This window comes from Salarias fasciatus, chromosome 2, assembly GCF_902148845.1.
Source record: "Salarias fasciatus chromosome 2, fSalaFa1.1, whole genome shotgun sequence".
Taxonomy (NCBI): domain Eukaryota; kingdom Metazoa; phylum Chordata; class Actinopteri; order Blenniiformes; family Blenniidae; genus Salarias; species Salarias fasciatus.
In genome coordinates, this window is record NC_043746.1 from 3,712,195 (window position 1) to 3,732,463 (window position 20,269).

General features: G+C 48.9%; 1 protein-coding gene across 1 annotated transcript; it reads left to right on the top strand.

The window, feature by feature from the left end:
- Nucleotides 1-12,216: 12,216 nt before the first annotated feature.
- hdac3 (histone deacetylase 3) lies at nt 12,217-19,291 on the top strand. Its single transcript, XM_030114378.1, has 15 exons — nt 12,217-12,387; nt 13,832-13,914; nt 14,019-14,161; nt 14,296-14,377; nt 14,806-14,862; nt 14,944-14,999; nt 15,077-15,210; nt 15,287-15,367; nt 15,476-15,549; nt 15,633-15,697; nt 17,605-17,694; nt 17,767-17,825; nt 17,898-17,977; nt 18,049-18,206; nt 18,284-19,291. Exons 1-15 carry the CDS (start codon nt 12,333-12,335, stop codon nt 18,351-18,353), a joined length of 1,287 nt encoding a protein of 428 aa, XP_029970238.1. The 5' UTR covers nt 12,217-12,332; the 3' UTR covers nt 18,354-19,291.
- The last annotated feature ends 978 nt before the right edge of the window (nt 19,292-20,269 follow it).

Genomic DNA, 20,269 nt, shown 5'->3' on the forward strand with positions numbered 1-20,269 from the left:
TTGGACCCTGGGGCCAAAACAAGCCAGCTAAGGTTGAAGCATACACACACACACACACACACACACACACACACACACACACACACACACACACACACACACACACACACACACACACACGCACAGGATGATTTCACCGCTGTGCTCACGCTGCAGTAATTAAAGTTAAAAAGATGCGACCCGGAGTCGTTCTGCTGCAGGTAATCATTCATCCGTACAGAAAGAATAATTTATGAAACTGATAAATGTGCTTTTAACAGGTTCAAACAAGAGTTGATACAGATATTTCTGATTGAAATGACTGCGTCTGATCTCCGTCTGTAGACTGGATGAACGCTTTCAGGACTGACGTTCCTCCATCTCGTTGTTGTCCTGGTTTTGGTTTTGGTTTTGGTTTTTTTGCACATTCTGTTGGCGGTTGATTAGTTTTTGTTATGAAGCACAAACATGTCCAATAAAGCTGATTCTGAGTCTGGTAAGGAGTCTGAAGTGGATAAAATTCATATTTTAGACCACTGCAATCATTAATCTTCTCGTGTGTGTTGAAATTATTAAAAAATAATTAGGTTTGAATTATCGGTATAATTGAATTTTAACTCAAAGTGCAGTGAAACACAGCTGAGTTCTCATGACTTCAGAAGACATTGCACTAACAAGATGGAGACTTTTTAACTTTAACTTGAATATTTTTGATTTATGGACACAATGATTTCATTAAAACATTGCCAAATTGTTCAAAGCTGCTCAGTTTGTTAAATTTGATCTTGTTGATAGGTCTCAGTAAGAGATTGACTTTCAAAGAAGACAAAGCAGGAAGTAATCAATTTATTCACTTGTTTTATATATTTATTAATTTATTTTATTTTACAGAGGTTGTAGAGTATTGTTTTAGTATGAAATAAAACAAGACGAAAACTTCAACATTCCAGAACGTTCTGTCCAGTCGTTCTGCTTGTTTATCATAGGACGTCATTAGAAATGAGTCTTTACATGAAGGTAGGAGCCTCGTGACAACGGGCCGTTGAAGGAATCACTGTTTTTCGCAGTTTTTCTTCTGAATCTTGTCTCTTCTTTTCTCCACAGTTTTGACTCATTTTCCCATCAGCCCCCATGATGCTTTTTCCTGCTATATTTGTCAAATTTGGAAATGATCTGCCCTCATGCCACATTTCATTCTGTGCTGATCACTCTATGCCAAAACAAAACCTGACTTCTTCTGGTTTGGTTCTTCCCTGGTTTCTGCAGGATCTCAGTAAATGAGGCGCTGAGTTCAGTGTTTTCTCAGGTTCAGACTCGGCCACCGTCTGTCTTCAGCTTCCTGTGAATCGAAGTGGGGCAGACTGTTAAGACAGCTTCAGGAGCTCATTAAAGGGACACAGGAGGACTCTCACTGATTCTTTACCTGAAGCTCACCTGTGCTGAACTTTCTGTAACCTGCAGAACGCTTGAACCTCTCAGGAGGAGGAACGAACAGCCAGACATTCCCAACAAGCCCACACACATTCTGCAGACTGGAGGGGCTCACCAGGCTCTCCACCAGGTTCTCCACCAGGCTCTCCACCAGGCTCTCCACCAGGTTCTCCACCAGGCTCTCCACCAGGTTCTCCACCAGGCTCTCCACCAGGCTCTCCACCAGGCTCTCCACCAGGCTCTCCATCAGGCTCTCCACCAGGCTCTCCACCAGGCTCTCCACCAGGCTCTCCACCAGGTTCTCCACCAGGCTCTCCACCAGGTTCTCCACCAGGCTCTCCATCAGGCTCTCCACCAGGCTCTCCACCAGGCTCTCCACCAGGCTCTCCATCAGGCTCTCCACCAGGCTCTCCACCAGGCTCTCCATCAGGTTCTCCACCAGGCTCTCCATCAGGCTCTCCATCAGGCTCTCCACCAGGCTCTCCACCAGGTTCTCCACCAGGCTCTCCACCAGGCTCTCCACCAGGTTCTCCACCAGGCTCTCCACCAGGCTCTCCACCAGGCTCTCCACCAGGTTCTCCACCAGGCTCTCCACCAGGCTCACCACCAGGTTCTCCACCAGGCTCTCCATCAGGCTCTCCATCAGGTTCTCCACCAGGCTCTCCACCAGGCTCTCCGTCATGTTCTTCATCAGGCTCTCCATCAGGTTCTCCATCAGGCTCTCCATCAGGCTCTCCGTCATGTTCTTCATCAGGCTCTCCATCAGGTTCTCCATCAGGCTCTCCATCAGGCTCTCCATCAGGTTCTCCATCAGGCTCACCATCAGGTTCTCCATCAGACTCTCCATCAGGCTCTCCATCAGGTTCTCCATCAGGCTCACCATCAGGTTCTCCATCAGGCTCTCCACCAGGCTCTCCATCAGGCTCTCCGTCAGGCTCTCCATCAGGCTCTCCATCAGGCTCACCATCAGGTTCTCCATCAGGCTCACCATCAGGCTCTCCATCAGGCTCTCTATCAGGCTCTCCACCAGGTTCTCCACCAGGCTCTCCACCAGGCTCTCCACCAGGTTCTCCACCAGGCTCTCCACCAGGTTCTCCACCAGGCTCTCCATCAGGCTCTCCACCAGGCTCTCCACCAGGCTCTCCACCAGGCTCTCCATCAGGCTCTCCACCAGGCTCTCCACCAGGCTCTCCATCAGGCTCTCCATCAGGTTCTCCACCAGGCTCTCCACCAGGCTCTCCATCAGGCTCTCCATCAGGCTCTCCACCAGGCTCTCCACCAGGTTCTCCACCAGGCTCTCCACCAGGCTCTCCACCAGGTTCTCCACCAGGCTCTCCACCAGGCTCTCCATCAGGCTCTCCATCAGGTTCTCCACCAGGCTCTCCACCAGGCTCTCCACCAGGTTCTCCAACAGGCTCTCCAACAGGCTCTCCATCAGGTTCTCCACCAGGCTCTCCACCAGGCTCTCCACCAGGCTCTCCGTCATGTTCTTCATCAGGCTCTCCATCAGGTTCTCCATCAGGCTCTCCATCAGGCTCTCCGTCATGTTCTTCATCAGGCTCTCCATCAGGTTCTCCATCAGGCTCTCCATCAGGCTCTCCATCAGGTTCTCCATCAGGCTCACCATCAGGTTCTCCATCAGACTCTCCATCAGGCTCTCCATCAGGTTCTCCATCAGGCTCACCATCAGGTTCTCCATCAGGCTCTCCACCAGGCTCTCCATCAGGCTCTCCGTCAGGCTCTCCATCAGGCTCTCCATCAGGCTCACCATCAGGTTCTCCATCAGGCTCACCATCAGGCTCTCCATCAGGCTCTCCATCAGGTTCTCCATCAGGCTCTCCATCAGGCTCTCCATCAGGTTCTCCACCAGGCTCTCCATCAGGCTCTCCACCAGGCTCTCCACCAGGCTCTCCGTCATGTTCTTCATCAGGCTCTCCGTCATGTTCTTCATCAGGCTCTCCATCAGGCTCACCATCAGGCTCTCCATCAGGCTCTCCATCAGGTTCTCCATCAGGCTCACCATCAGGCTCTCCATCAGGCTCTCCATCAGGTTCTCCATCAGGCTCTCCATCAGGCTCTCCATCAGGTTCTCCACCAGGCTCTCCATCAGCCTCTCCACCAGGCTCTCCACCAGGCTCTCCGTCATGTTCTTCATCAGGCTCTCCATCAGGCTCTCCATCAGGCTCTCCATCAGGCTCTCCATCAGGCTCTCCATCAGGTTCTCCATCAGGCTCTCCATCAGGCTCTCCATCAGGTTCTCCATCAGGCTCACCATCAGGTTCTCCATCAGACTCTCCATCAGGTTCTCCATCAGACTCTCCATCAGGCTCTCCATCAGGTTCTCCATCAGGCTCACCATCAGGTTCTCCATCAGGCTCTCCATCAGGCTCTCCATCAGGCTCTCCATCAGGTTCTCCATCAGGCTCACCATCAGGTTCTCCATCAGACTCTCCATCAGGCTCTCCATCAGGTTCTCCATCAAGCTCACCATCAGGTTCTCCATCAGGCTCTCCACCAGGCTCTCCATCAGGCTCACCATCAGGTTCTCCATCAGGCTCACCATCAGGTTCTCCATCAGGCTCTCCATCAGGCTCTCCATCAGGCTCTCCGTCATGTTCTTCATCAGGCTCTCCACCAGGCTCTCCATCAGGCTTTCCATCAGGCTCTCCATCAGGCTCTCCGTCAGGCTCTCCATCAGGCTCTCCATCAGGTTCTCCATCAGGCTCTCCATGAGGCTCTCCATCAGGCTCTCCATCAGGTTCTCTATCAGGCTCACCATCAGGTTCTCCATCAGGTTCTCCATCAGGCTCACCATCAGGTTCTCCATCAGGCTCTCCATCAGGCTCTCCGTCAGGCTCTCCATCAGGCTCTCCGTCATGTTCTTCATCAGGCTCTCCATCAGGCTCTCCACCAGGCTCTCCACCAGGCTCTCCACCAGGTTCTCCACCAGGCTCTCCACCAGGCTCTCCACGAGGTTCTCCACCAGGCTCTCCACCAGGCTCTCCATCAGGCTCTCCACCATGTTCTCCACCAGGCTCTCCACCAGGCTCTCCACCAGGTTCTCCACCAGGCTCTCCACCAGGCTCTCCATCAGGCTCTCCATCAGGCTCTCCACCAGGCTCTCCACCAGGTTCTCCACCAGGCTCTCCACCAGGCTCTCCACCAGGTTCTCCACCAGGCTCTCCACCAGGCTCTCCATCAGGCTCTCCACCAGGTTCTCCACCAGGCTCTCCACCAGGCTCTCCACCAGGCTCTCCACCAGGTTCTCCACCAGGCTCTCCAACAGGCTCTCCATCAGGTTCTCCACCAGGCTCTCCACCAGGCTCTCCGTCATGTTCTTCGTCAGGCTCTCCATCAGGTTCTCCATCAGGCTCTCCATCAGGCTCTCCGTCATGTTCTTCATCAGGCTCTCCATCAGGTTCTCAATCAGGCTCTCCATCAGGCTCTCCATCAGGTTCTCCATCAGGCTCACCATCAGGTTCTCCATCAGACTCTCCATCAGGCTCTCCATCAGGTTCTCCATCAGGCTCACCATCAGGTTCTCCATCAGGCTCTCCACCAGGCTCTCCATCAGGCTCTCCGTCAGGCTCTCCATCAGGCTCTCCATCAGGCTCACCATCAGGTTCTCCATCAGGCTCACCATCAGGCTCTCCATCAGGCTCTCCATCAGGTTCTCCATCAGGCTCTCCATCAGGCTCTCCATCAGGTTCTCCACCAGGCTCTCCATCAGGCTCTCCACCAGGCTCTCCACCAGGCTCTCCGTCATGTTCTTCATCAGGCTCTCCGTCATGTTCTTCATCAGGCTCTCCATCAGGCTCACCATCAGGCTCTCCATCAGGCTCTCCATCAGGTTCTCCATCAGGCTCACCATCAGGCTCTCCATCAGGCTCTCCATCAGGTTCTCCATCAGGCTCTCCATCAGGCTCTCCATCAGGTTCTCCACCAGGCTCTCCATCAGCCTCTCCACCAGGCTCTCCACCAGGCTCTCCGTCATGTTCTTCATCAGGCTCTCCATCAGGCTCTCCATCAGGTTCTCCATCAGGCTCTCCATCAGGCTCTCCATCAGGTTCTCCATCAGGCTCTCCATCAGGCTCTCCATCAGGTTCTCCATCAGGCTCACCATCAGGTTCTCCATCAGACTCTCCATCAGGTTCTCCATCAGGCTCTCCATCAGGCTCTCCATCAGGCTCTCCATCAGGCTCACCATCAGGTTCTCCATCAGGCTCTCCATCAGGCTCTCCATCAGGCTCTCCATCAGGTTCTCCATCAGGCTCACCATCAGGTTCTCCATCAGACTCTCCATCAGGCTCTCCATCAGGTTCTCCATCAAGCTCACCATCAGGTTCTCCATCAGGCTCTCCACCAGGCTCTCCATCAGGCTCACCATCAGGTTCTCCATCAGGCTCACCATCAGGTTCTCCATCAGGCTCTCCATCAGGCTCTCCATCAGGCTCTCCGTCATGTTCTTCATCAGGCTCTCCACCAGGCTCTCCATCAGGCTTTCCATCAGGCTCTCCATCAGGCTCTCCGTCAGGTTCTCCATCAGGCTCTCCATCAGGCTCTCCATCAGGCTCTCCATCAGGTTCTCTATCAGGCTCACCATCAGGTTCTCCATCAGGTTCTCCATCAGGCTCTCCATCAGGCTCTCCATCAGGTTCTCCATCAGGCTCACCATCAGGTTCTCCATCAGACTCTCCATCAGGTTCTCCATCAGACTCTCCATCAGGCTCTCCATCAGGTTCTCCATCAGGCTCACCATCAGGTTCTCCATCAGGCTCTCCATCAGGCTCTCCATCAGGCTCTCCATCAGGTTCTCCATCAGGCTCACCATCAGGTTCTCCATCAGACTCTCCATCAGGCTCTCCATCAGGTTCTCCATCAAGCTCACCATCAGGTTCTCCATCAGGCTCTCCACCAGGCTCTCCATCAGGCTCACCATCAGGTTCTCCATCAGGCTCTCCATCAGGTTCTCCATCAGGCTCTCCATCAGGCTCTCCATCAGGCTCTCCGTCATGTTCTTCATCAGGCTCTCCACCAGGCTCTCCATCAGGCTTTCCATCAGGCTCTCCATCAGGCTCTCCGTCAGGCTCTCCATCAGGCTCTCCATCAGGTTCTCCATCAGGCTCTCCATCAGGCTCTCCATCAGGCTCTCCATCAGGTTCTCTATCAGGCTCACCATCAGGTTCTCCATCAGGTTCTCCATCAGGCTCACCATCAGGTTCTCCATCAGGCTCTCCATCAGGCTCTCCGTCAGGCTCTCCATCAGGCTCTCCGTCATGTTCTTCATCAGGCTCTCCATCAGGCTCTCCACCAGGCTCTCCACCAGGTTCTCCACCAGGCTCTCCACCAGGCTCTCCACGAGGTTCTCCACCAGGCTCTCCACCAGGCTCTCCATCAGGCTCTCCACCATGTTCTCCACCAGGCTCTCCACCAGGCTCTCCACCAGGTTCTCCACCAGGCTCTCCATCAGGCTCTCCATCAGGTTCTCCACCAGGCTCTCCACCAGGCTCTCCACCAGGCTCTCCGTCATGTTCTTCATCAGGCTCTCCATCAGGTTCTCCATCAGGCTCTCCATCAGGCTCTCCGTCATGTTCTTCATCAGGCTCTCCATCAGGTTCTCCATCAGGCTCTCCATCAGGCTCTCCATCAGGTTCTCCATCAGGCTCACCATCAGGTTCTCCATCAGACTCTCCATCAGGCTCTCCATCAGGTTCTCCATCAGGCTCACCATCAGGTTCTCCATCAGGCTGTCCACCAGGCTCTCCATCAGGCTCTCCGTCAGGCTCTCCATCAGGCTCTCCATCAGGCTCACCATCAGGTTCTCCATCAGGCTCACCATCAGGCTCTCCATCAGGCTCTCCATCAGGTTCTCCATCAGGCTCTCCATCAGGCTCTCCATCAGGTTCTCCACCAGGCTCTCCATCAGGCTCTCCACCAGGCTCTCCACCAGGCTCTCCGTCTTGTTCTTCATCAGGCTCTCCATCAGGCTCACCATCAGGCTCTCCATCAGGCTCTCCATCAGGTTCTCCATCAGGCTCACCATCAGGCTCTCCATCAGGCTCTCCATCAGGTTCTCCATCAGGCTCTCCATCAGGCTCTCCATCAGGTTCTCCACCAGGCTCTCCATCAGGCTCTCCACCAGGCTCTCCACCAGGCTCTCCGTCATGTTCTTCATCAGGCTCTCCATCAGGCTCTCCATCAGGTTCTCCATCAGGCTCTCCATCAGGCTCTCCGTCATGTTCTTCATCAGGCTCTCCATCAGGTTCTCCATCAGGCTCTCCATCAGGCTCTCCATCAGGTTCTCCATCAGGCTCACCATCAGGTTCTCCATCAGACTCTCCATCAGGCTCTCCATCAGGTTCTCCATCAGGCTCACCATCAGGTTCTCCATCAGGCTGTCCACCAGGCTCTCCATCAGGCTCTCCGTCAGGCTCTCCATCAGGCTCTCCATCAGGCTCACCATCAGGTTCTCCATCAGGCTCACCATCAGGCTCTCCATCAGGCTCTCCATCAGGTTCTCCATCAGGCTCTCCATCAGGCTCTCCATCAGGTTCTCCACCAGGCTCTCCATCAGGCTCTCCACCAGGCTCTCCACCAGGCTCTCCGTCATGTTCTTCATCAGGCTCTCCATCAGGCTCACCATCAGGCTCTCCATCAGGCTCTCCATCAGGTTCTCCATCAGGCTCACCATCAGGCTCTCCATCAGGCTCTCCATCAGGTTCTCCATCAGGCTCTCCATCAGGCTCTCCATCAGGTTCTCCACCAGGCTCTCCATCAGGCTCTCCACCAGGCTCTCCACCAGGCTCTCCGTCATGTTCTTCATCAGGCTCTCCATCAGGCTCTCCATCAGGTTCTCCATCAGGCTCTCCATCAGGCTCTCCATCAGGTTCTCCATCAGGCTCTCCATCAGGCTCTCCATCAGGTTCTCCATCAGGCTCACCATCAGGTTCTCCATCAGACTCTCCATCAGGTTCTCCATCAGACTCTCCATCAGGCTCTCCATCCAGTTCTCCATCAGGCTCACCATCAGGTTCTCCATCAGGCTCTCCATCAGGCTCTCCATCAGGCTCTCCATCAGGTTCTCCATCAGGCTCACCATCAGGTTCTCCATCAGACTCTCCATCAGGCTCTCCATCAGGTTCTCCATCAGGCTCACCATCAGGTTCTCCATCAGGCTCTCCACCAGGCTCTACATCAGGCTCTCCGTCAGGCTCTCCATCAGGCTCTCCATCAGGCTCTCCATCAGGCTCTCCATCAGGTTCTCCATCAGGCTCACCATCAGGTTCTCCATCAGGCTCTCCATCAGGTTCTCCATCAGACTCTCCATCAGGCTCTCCATCAGGTTCTCCATCAGGCTCACCATCAGGTTCTCCATCAGGCTCTCCATCAGGCTCTCCATCAGGCTCTCCATCAGGTTCTCCATCAGGCTCACCATCAGGTTCTCCATCAGACTCTCCATCAGGCTCTCCATCAGGTTCTCCATCAGGCTCACCATCAGGTTCTCCATCAGACTCTCCATCAGGCTCTCCATCAGGTTCTCCATCAGGCTCACCATCAGGTTCTCCATCAGGCTCTCCATCAGGCTCTCCATCAGGCTCTCCATCAGGTTCTCCATCAGGCTCACCATCAGGTTCTCCATCAGACTCTCCATCAGGCTCTCCATCAGGTTCTCCATCAGGCTCACCATCAGGTTCTCCATCAGGCTCTCCACCAGGCTCTCCATCAGGCTCTCCGTCAGGCTCTCCGTCAGGCTCTCCATCAGGCTCTCCATCAGGCTCTCCATCAGGCTCTCCATCAGGCTCACCATCAGGTTCTCCATCAGGCTCTCCATCAGGTTCTCCATCAGACTCTCCATCAGGCTCTCCATCAGGTTCTCCATCAGGCTCACCATCAGGTTCTCCATCAGGCTCTCCATCAGGCTCTCCATCAGGCTCTCCATCAGGTTCTCCATCAGGCTCACCATCAGGTTCTCCATCAGACTCTCCATCAGGCTCTCCATCAGGTTCTCCATCAGGCTCACCATCAGGTTCTCCATCAGGCTCTCCACCAGGCTCTCCATCAGGCTCTCCATCAGGCTCTCCATCAGGCTCTCCATCAGGCTCACCATCAGGTTCTCCATCAGGCTCACCATCAGGTTCTCCATCAGGCTCTCCATCAGGCTCTCCGTCATGTTCTTCATCAGGCTCTCCATCAGGCTCTCCATCAGGCTCTCCATCAGGCTCTCCACCAGGCTCTCCATCAGGCTTTCCATCAGGCTCTCCATCAGGCTCTCCGTCACAGTGAAGGAGGTCCTTTGTGCCAAGATGAATGGATGGATTAATGATTGATTGGATGGATGGATGCATGGATGATAGATGGATGGATGAATGGATGGACTGTTGGTTGCATGGATGGATGGATGGATGAATGGTTGGCTAGATGGATGAAGGGTGATGGATGATGGGTGGATTAATGGATGAATGATGGATGAATGGGTGGATTAATGGATGAATGTTGGATGGATGGATGGATGGATGGATGGATGGATAATGGATGGATGGATGGATGGATGGATGGATGATGGATGGATGGATGGATGATGGATGGATGGATGATGGGTGGATGGATGATGGATGGATGGATGATGGATGGATGGATGGATGGATGGATGATGGATGGATGGATGGATGGATGGATGGATGATGGATGATGGATGGACAGTGATCTGGACATGTGGACTCTGATGATTGTACAGAAGACGTTTGTTGAGATTCTGCAAATCAAAATGTTTCAAATCTTGAATGAAGAATAAAACCTGAGAAAAAAAGACGCATGGATTCATCTGGAAAGACGAGAGGAAAAGTGTGACTAATGGATTAATCTCTAGAACTTGAAAAATACTAAACTGATGTGGGAAAAGCAATGTAGGACATCAGACAGGATTCCTCCTGAAGGGGTGAAAGAAGGACAGAGAGGAAGACGATGAATAAAACTCCTCTGATGGAAGCAGGAGAGGAGAACCAGGTGAAAAACTAAACAGGTGGTGCAGACATTCAATCTGATTCTCTTTGTGTCAGGAAACATGAGCACTTGCTGACCTTCAGTTTTCAGGTTGTTCTTTTGTTTGTATGTGAAGTCTGATGGATGCAGGAGGTTCGCGAAATTAAGAAAATTTTTCTTCACTGGTGTTGTTAAACTCCATGATGGCCGCCTCCGCCCCGCTGTAACGGGCCGACAGGTCTGCTTCAGAGGAGCTGTGTTACCTGAAGGCACCATGAGAGAGTGAGCGAGTGAGGAATGGTGAACGTGTGAGTCAGGTGCAGCCGGGACGCTCTCACACCGAGCTGAGGGACAAAACTCCAGCTGAACAGTGGGGAAGAGGAAACACTCGTCTGTCTGAGGGAGAAGAAATACCCATGAAAGTCATTATCTTTGCTGAAGAATCATGAAACAAACGGTCACAGCCTTCTTCATTAAATCTCCCTCTCTTTAAACGTGATCAAGGGTTTTCCAGGATATTTTCTGGAACCAGCGTCTGTTTGTGTTCAGCCTTCATTCCACTGCCACGTGTGAAGAGTCTGATTCTCATCATTCTACGGTCTGGAATCACTCCAGTCAGGCCCAATACATCAAATCCACTTTTCTTTTTTTTCTTTCTTTTTTATAACTGAGCAGGTGTTCAAAATAAATACAGCCTGCTCAGGTTATTTCTCTACAAGCCTGCAGAGACATGTCCTTCAGCTGTTTAAATGGGTCCATTAATCCTGTGTAAAGTGCTTCGAGGTGAACACCATCCACATTTTAAACCAGGGTTTTATTTGTGTTAATCAGACATCAGGACAGGTCATTTGTTTTCTCCAACAGCCTAATGCCTGAGAGTAGACTGCCGATAAGACACTGGCAGAATTAAACCTGTTACGGTGGGTTTTTTTGTTTGTTTGTTTTGTTTTTACAAATTTCTGGATATGGATCTCTGGGTGTCGTAGTTTTGTTTTTTTTTTTTGTTTTTTTTGGGCAAATAAAGAAATCAGAGTTAGTTTCTTCTCTTTTCTGAAGTCCAACAAGACAAAGTCAGAAAAAAACAACAACAACGACACACTTCTCACAAAAATATAGGGATATTTAGCTTCCGGTTGAAATTTCAGGGTCAATCAAAACACTATAATCTTTTCAGGCGAACTTAATGTGACCTTCTCTAGACTTCTGAATGTACATGTACAACTGTTAAATGTTCCTTAACAGTGTCATAACATGTGTTTGATTCATGAATCCAAGGTATACTATTTGAGATATTGACATTTTTTGTCATGGTATACCATCACTGTAGTCAACTTTTGTTTCCATAAACTCTTTGAGATGAGAAAATCACCACTGAACGAATTTACTTAAATGACAAATTTTTATGATATAATATCATTGTAGCATGGACTTTATTTTCCCAATAAATTTCACACGGACGCCAAATGTCATGAACTGTGAGTACTATTGTACTTGTTTGGTCCTCACACCAAGGGGGAAAAAAAGCATCATACGTTCGACATTTCATACAAAAAAAAACCTACAATCATTGTTTTTGTTTGCACATAAAATATGTCAAATAAAAATTTGCAACTGCATTGTTTAAAAGATATGTAATCCATGAATAATACATAGATATATTCTACTATATATAATAAAAACATACTATTTAAATAATTTATTCATTCATTTATTCATTCATTTATACAAGTTTACTTACATTTCTAATTTTATTTTATCAAATGTATTTTATTTTCCTCGTAGCCCCGCCCATCTCCACTCTTTGCTGTCGCGGAATGATGACGTGTTTCCTTAAGTGTTTACAATGGCGGCGGCCGTTTGCTAACTGAGAGAGAGAAAATAAAAACAAACAAAAAGAAAATATTTCTGCTTTCTGAAAGGAGACAAGACGTATTATTACGAGGATGACGAACAGGACGTCATATTTCTATGACCCGGACGTGGGCAACTTCCATTACGGTGAGTGAAGCGACAGCTGCGGCTAACGGGAGCTTCATGCTAGCAGGAGCTACCCGCTAAAGGCTAACGAAGCAAGAAGATATATTTATTTTTCAGGATTAGTCTGAATATCTGCACATTTTGACATCTCTGACGGCTCCAGTGCCCATGCGTGGTTTCCTAAAGCCGCGGCAGCGCGGTGTAGCTTGGCTCGTTAGTGTCAGTAGCGGCTGAATGTAGCTTCACTGACAACAACTGCCATGTGTGTGTTTGATGGCTATTTCTGCTACATCTCGTTTTGGACCCTACAGTCACTGTAGGGGAATTGAATAAACTAGATTCACCTCCAACGGTGGAGGAAAAAACCTGGACACAAACACGAAAACCCCCTCCGTCCTGTGTGTCAGGATTGGTGCCATTGACACTGCAGTCGGTTGTGTTTATGTTGTGTGTGTGTGTGTGTGTGTGTGTGTACTTTTGATCATATGAACCGCTTCTCATGTGATATTGTTTTGTAGGTATTATAATTGTTGTTGTCTCCATGTCAGATCATTTGTAGTCATTTTGAGACAGTGTTCCGTCTCAGTAGAAAGTGGTTTTATGGGTTTTCAGGTTGAAAAAGAAGGGTGGTTGGTAGTAAGAAATGGATCAGTGGTTTCTGGAATTGATGAAATTTCTTCAGTCTGAGAGTCTGAATGATAAAACACAGACTGTCTTTCCTGCTGCACTGAGACAACAATGAACAGAAGCAGAGCGCTGTACAGTAAAACTTCACTAAAGGTGTATAATCTACAATATAATTGATTCTATGTACAGATTAATTCCTGCCTACGTAGCAAAGACATTTTCATTCCAGTCATTTAATAGTTCTTGATTTGTCGCTTTCTAATGTGTCTGTTAGTGGTTTTGTTGTTTTTTCCTTGTTATTTTGCTTTGTGGTGGTTATGTTGTGTTTCTTGGTTAGTTTTGTGTCTCTACAGCATCACATTTCTTTCTTTTGTTTATTTTGTGTATCTATTCTTCATCATTTCATTTTTTTTGTGTTTAATTGTTTACTAAGGATCAATCAATGTATTTTTAACGTGTGTTTTTTCAACATGTCTATTTGTGTCTTTGTGGTAAAGTTCTGTTCAGCCGTGTGTTGATTTTTCTGTTTATTGTCATGTCAGATAAAACACAAAGTGACGAACCAGATTCGAACGCTCACGTGCTTCACAACTGAAATGAAATTAGAAAACCTTTTTAATGGAGCATCAAATATAAAAAAATTTTATTGTCGTGCACAGTGATGTTCAGAGATGTTTCTCATTCAAAATGTAAAAGAAGTAATTCGTCAGTAAAGAAGGAGATCAGATAAAAGCTGAGGAACCAGATTTTATCATCTGTTGTTTGGACTCACATGAATTATTTCTTTTTATCAGTCAATTAAGCAGTGCTCTGAATGTGGAACCTGTGTGTTTTGTAGGCACCGGTCACCCCATGAAGCCTCACCGCCTGTCCCTCACACACAGTCTGGTTCTGCATTACGGCCTCTACAAGAAGATGATGGTGAGCCGCAGAGCCAGAGCTTCCACAGAGACCGGGAGGAGTGTGAACCGTCGAACCTGCTGGAGTTAACTGCATCCTGTCTGTGTGTGTGTGTGTGTGTTCAGGTGTTTAAGCCGTACAAAGCCTCGCAGCACGACATGTGCCGCTTCCACTCTGAAGACTACATCGACTTCCTGCAGAAGGTCTGTCCCAACAACATGCAGGGCTTCACCAAGAGCCTGAACACCTTCAACGTGGGAGACGACTGGTGAGTGAGAGCTGCCGCCGCTGACCTCAGATCAGCTGCTCTGTACTGACCACGACTGTGTGTGTGTGTGTGTGTGTGTGTGTGTGTGTGTGTGTGTGTGTGTGTGTGTGTGTGTGTGTGTGTGTGTGTGTCAGTCCGGTGTTTCCAGGTCTGTTTGAGTTCTGCTCAAGATACACCGGAGCATCTTTACAGGGAGCCACACAGCTCAACCACAAGGTGACACACACACACACTTTTGTCTTCCTATCCTCGTGGGGACCTTCCATTGACTCCCATTCATGTCTAACTCCTAACCCTGACCCTTACCCTAACCCTAACCCACACCAAAACAAAGCGTAGCCCTAAAGAAATGTTTTTGCACTTTTACTTTTTTCAGTAACAACAACATGGCCAAGAAAACACTGTTTCCCCTCATGGGGATCGAAAAAATGTCCCCACGAGGCATGCTGTGCCGGAATTTCCATCCTTGTGGGGACATTTGGTCCCCACAAGGATGGAAAAACGTGTACACACACACACACTCTGATTCCCAGCAGCCTATCATGTTTGTTCTTGGTGTTCGTTGTTGTTAAAGAGGGACATTGAAAGTTAAATTGGTGGATTCAGGTACTCAGTTGGATCTTCTTCTCCTCGGTTCTCTGCAGATCTGTGACATCGCCATCAACTGGGCCGGAGGTCTGCATCACGCCAAGAAGTTCGAGGTCTGAGCGTCCGCCTCTCTTCTGTCCCGTCCGTCCCTCGTCTCCGTGTGACTCACTCTCCTCTCCGCGTTGCCTTCACAGGCGTCGGGATTCTGCTACGTCAACGACATCGTCATCAGCATCCTGGAGCTCCTCAAGTGAGACGACCCTCCTCCGTCAGACACGCACACTCACACAGTGTGTGTCTTTATGACTGTGTGTGTGTGTGCTCCAGGTACCACCCCAGAGTGCTCTACATCGACATCGACATCCACCACGGCGACGGCGTCCAGGAAGCCTTTTACCTGACGGACCGGGTCATGACCGTGTCCTTCCACAAATACGGGAACTACTTCTTTCCCGGCACAGGTGAGCCGCGGCCCCGTCCGCCACTCGCCGTCGGTTTTCCAGTTATTCACCGAGTGTGTGTGTGTGTGTCCGCCAGGCGACATGTACGAGGTGGGAGCGGAGAGCGGCCGCTACTACTGCCTCAACGTCCCGCTGAGAGACGGCATCGACGACCAGAGTGAGCGCCGCCGCCCGCAGAGCGCCGCCGCGCCCGCCACTTCACTGCAGAGCCGTGATTCCTCTGTGTGTGTGTGTGTGTGTGTGTGTGTGTGTGTGTGTGTGTCAGGCTACAGGCAGCTGTTCCAGCCCGTCATCAAGCAGGTGGTGGACTTCTACCAGCCCACGTGCATCGTCCTGCAGGTCGGCCGCCGCCCCAGCAGTGTGAGTGAGAACAGACCGCCGCGAGGCGCCGGTTGTGACCGTTTGCTCTGATCTGATCGCAGTGTGGCGCCGACTCTCTGGGCTGCGACCGGCTGGGCTGCTTCAACCTCAGCATCCGAGGACACGGGTGAGAGAGCCGGATGTGATCCACTCAGGCCCACTCAGTCAGTACAATAACGAAGAGCAAACAGTCAGTATTGAGCAGGCAGAAACAGAAAGCTTACATTAACGCTTAACTATCTGCATTCTCTCAGCTGCCACATAGAATACATTATTAAGAAAAAGGAAAGAAAAACAACACACAACAAGTACGGAAAGAAAATAAATCATTCACAGCTGTAACCCTAAAAAATAGATGTGCAAAGCCTCCTTTTCAAAGAGGAAAAATTAGTTTCACATGTTTAAATCATCATTTTTCCAAAGTTTAACTCCAGTGAAAGAAACGCGTGTCCTCGGTTCAGTTCGCTTTGAGCAGAACAGAAACAGAAACACCTGCAAGGCAGACCGACTCTCTTCAGAAACAGCCTCTGAGCAGAACCTGGAGGGACTGTCAGTTTGCTCTGAGCATAATTTGCATTATTTTATTAGAAAACAAGTGGTTAAGTTTAACAATAGGCGATTTGGCGGTAGTGGATTTGTGTGAACAAAATCATTTCTTTGGTTTATGAGACGTTCTGCTGGTTTCTGCCAGATATTGATTGAATTTGTAGTAGATTTGATGGCTGATCCCCACAGTTCCACACAGTCAGACATAAAGAAAGAATAAGAGAACAGTGTATAATATAATTCAGCTTGTCTCCTGATTTGTGCAGGATTTCTTCCCTTTGATATAATCAGTGTGGTTTTTCCAACATAGTTTGTGGTCAATCAGAAACCTGTTCGGTTTTGGTTCTAGAGTTACAGAATTTCAGTCCAGTATTACAATTTGTTTCTTTTTGTTTTCCAAAAATCAAGAATTGTGGTTCTTGATATTCAGAGATAATTTATTCATATCAAACCAGGATTTTGATCATTTCCTGTTCTCTTTCAACATGAGTCAGTAGTTCCTTCACGTTTCGCCAAGAACAAAACTAATTAGAGTCGTCTGCAAAAAGAGCGAACTGGAGCACATCTGTGACTTCGTAAATACCATTGATATATATTAGAAATAATTTTGGGCCAATGACAGAGCCCTGGGGCTCTCCACAGCTGATCTCCTTAAATCCTGACCGAGTGTCTTCATTTGTACAAACTGCCGGTCAACATTTTTACTGTCCTCCAGTATTTTTCTGTCGTAGGCCTCCTGTTGCCTCATGATAGACGTCGGTGTATTTTTATGCTAAATGTGATCAGTAAGTGCTGCTCTTCCCTCCGTGCTCCTGCTGGTTTATCAGGCAGGGCCAGAGAGCCGGACCACGCACTGTGTTACAGAAATCTGATGTCAGTTTGTGTTCACGCCATTTGATCAAATCAGTATTAAAGTCAGTCCTTCTCATCGCGGACCTTCCTCAAAACATTAATACCAGAATCCAGAAACGTCTCGCAGGCTGCTCCAGGTTTATGTGCAGCTCAGAAATAGACTCTCAAATTTAACAGAATGTGTTTCAACTGTCTATTTAAACTCAGTCTGTACATAAATTCAACTCCACCTCTTCCTCTGTTAGTCCGGTTTACTCCATAATTTTTAAACCCTTTAAACCCAAAGTCAGGATCTGTTTCACTTATTAACCAAGTTTCAAAAAGTAGAATTAAAAAAAAGAGTTTTTTTCATGTTTCTCTCACCTTACCAAAAGCCTTACATCCTTTTTAAGGTAAAAATTGTGAATTTTTTGTTTGCATTTTTCACTCATTGATGGTCTTACTATTATCATCATTACATCATCTCCGTGTTCCAGTTGAAATTTTGCATTTTTTTGTATTTCACTCATCAATGGCTTTAACCATAGTGTTACTTCCTTATTGAAGTAGAAATAAAAATTCACTCACCGATGGCTGGTAGAAGAAGGTCCTGACGTGTGTGTGTGTGTGTGTGCGTGTGTGTGTGTGTGTGTCCAGGGAGTGTGTGGAGTTCGTGAAGAGCTTTAAGATCCCTCTGCTGGTGCTGGGCGGAGGAGGCTACACCGTGAGGAACGTGGCTCGATGCTGGTCAGTGGCAGGCCGCCGCCGCCTCCCGCGGGCGCAGCGGCGACGGTCTGAGGATGATCTGTTGTGTTTCAGGACGTTCGAGACGTCGCTGCTGGTGGACGAGTCCATCAGCGACGAGCTGCCGTACAGCGGTGAGCCGTGCTCCCGCCGTCTCCCCGCCTCACGTCGGCTTCCAGTCTGACGCCGTGTTTTGTTCCCTGCAGAGTATTTCGAGTACTTCGCTCCGGACTTCACGCTACACCCGGACGTCAGCACCAGGATCGAGAACCAGAACTCCAGACAGGTGAGAGCGCTGCGTAGCAACATGCGAGCAGGTGGCTCCTCCCCCTCCCTCACCTCCTCCTCCTCCTCCAGTACCTGGAGCAGATCCGTCAGACGGTCTTCGAGAACCTGAAGATGCTGAACCACGCGCCCAGCGTCCAGATCCACGACGTGCCGTCCGACATGCTGAGCTACGAGCGCAACGACGAGCCCGACCCGGACGAGCGGGGCGGCGAGGAGAACTACACCAGGTGAGAGGAGGCGGCGGCGCCCGGCGGGCCCGAGGATCCAGCCGGCCTCGTTGACATTCCCTCTCCGCCCGCCGCAGGCCCGAAGCCGCCAACGAGTTCTACGACGGCGAGCACGACAACGACAAGGAGAGCGACGTGGAGATCTGACCCGAGGCTCCGGGGGCCGAGCGAGGAGGGAGGACGCCGCCGGAGTCTGCTTTGTCTGCATCGGCCACACGCCGGGTAAAACCCTCTGAGGACGTCTGAGGAGGTTTCTGTCCCCACGGAGCCGCAAACGAAAGGATGAGCTCACGTGAGCGCCGCCGCCACCGCCGCCTCCTTCTGTAAATACACGTCTGAACTGTGAGGGACGAAGAACGACTCCCAGACGAACCGCTTTTATGTGACTTTTGATATTGTTGTCAGAAACCTGTTTGTAATAAAACTCCAAATCGGACTGGCGCGTGTTTGTGTGTGTGAGTTCCCTTCGTGGCCACCAGAGGGCGACGCAGCTCCTCGAATAAAGACAGGAGGCCAGGCCCCGTTTCCACGGCAACACCACACAACACCCACAAAATCGTCACTGAACTCTCAACAGTATTTTTCAAACGATCTCCTGCAGCGTTGGAGCAATTTATAAAATAATTTGGGATTTTGGATTCATGAAGATTTCCTTAAATAATCCTTCTTCTAACTTCCCAGGTCCCCTGGTGTTATTTTCAGTATTTTACTGCTGTAGTCCTTCTTTTGTCTCATGATGGACGTCAATTTATTTTTATACAGCTTCGATTTTTCTTCACTTGTTCGTAGTCATAAAATAAACTTATATAGTTGATTTTTCTTCTAACATGGTTTTTGTAGACCTTCAGTCATCCGTGGCTCTGCTTTGTTAGTCTTTCACCCAACACTCTGACAGGACAGCGTTTGTTGTATAATTCTAAAAAAATGAACAAAAAAGTGTCCAAATCAATTTATGATCAGGAAACTCCTGGAAACTTGACTTTAACTCCTCGTGTTGTTTATCGTCTTTTAGAATACTTTCCTGAACTGATTTTTTTTCCTTTCGGTTTCTTCTAAAGTGAAACAGAAATGTTCTTTATATGATGTCAGAAATAACAGTAATGAAAAGATCCAAAGATTCTGAAGATCGAGATTCTGAATCTGTTTGGAGGCGTTACCCTGAGGACAGAGATCTGTGGTGTAATGCTGTCCAGTCTGCCGGCTCTGGTCTGGTCAGACCATCGATGAAAAAATGGCAGGATCACTGTCGCCACAACTCCTCCCCAGCAGGGTGAGTCCAGCCTGTCTCACCACGGTGTAAACCAGCTCACCTTCCCTGTTGGTGGAGAACAGTCCAACGCTCGATGAATTCTGCTTCACCGTGAGAGGAAGAGACGACGTCCAATCAAAAAGCCACGTCGCTGTGAACGCCACGAGCCGCATCACCTGCATAATAAAGTAGAAATTTTAAAACAAATTTTGTTTTCTTATTCACTCATCAATGGTCTCACTATAGCCTTACCTTTGTTTAAAGAACAAAATTTGAAAGAAAAAAAAAATATATATTTGCAGTCATCAGTGGTGTTACAATCCCTACTCCTTCACTCATTAAAGTTGAAATTTCGATTTTTTTTCTACATTTTTCACTCATCAATGGTCCGACCACAGCCTCACCTCCTCATTAAAGTAAAAATTAAAAAAAAGTTTTTCACTCAGATTTTCTTACAATAACCTTACGTCGTTTTTAAAGTAGAAATTAAAAAAAAAATCATTTCCCTCATCAATGTCTTACTATAGCCTTAGCTATTTTTTAAAATAGAGATTAAACAGATTTTTATTTTTTAATTTTTCACACATCTGTGGTTTACTATAACCTTACCTACTTTTTAAGGTACAAAATTTTGATTTAGTTCTTTTTAATTTTCACTCATCGATGGTCTTTCCTCCTGTTTAAGGTATACATTTTGAAAAACAAAATATTTTTTTACTCATCAGTGGTTTACTATAGGTTTCCCTCCGTTTTTTGTTTTTTTTTTTTTTTTTTTTAATTTTTCACTCATCAATTGTCTTCCGATAGCCTTACC

Coding starts and splice junctions, on each gene's coding strand:
- hdac3 (XM_030114378.1), top strand. CDS start 12,333: ATGACGAACAGGACGTCATATTTCTATGACCCGGACGTGGGCAACTTC. Junction 15,211..15,286: donor CTACTTCTTTCCCGGCACAG/GTGAGCCGCGGC, acceptor TGTGTCCGCCAG/GCGACATGTACGAGGTGGGA. Junction 17,826..17,897: donor CGACGAGCTGCCGTACAGCG/GTGAGCCGTGCT, acceptor TGTTCCCTGCAG/AGTATTTCGAGTACTTCGCT.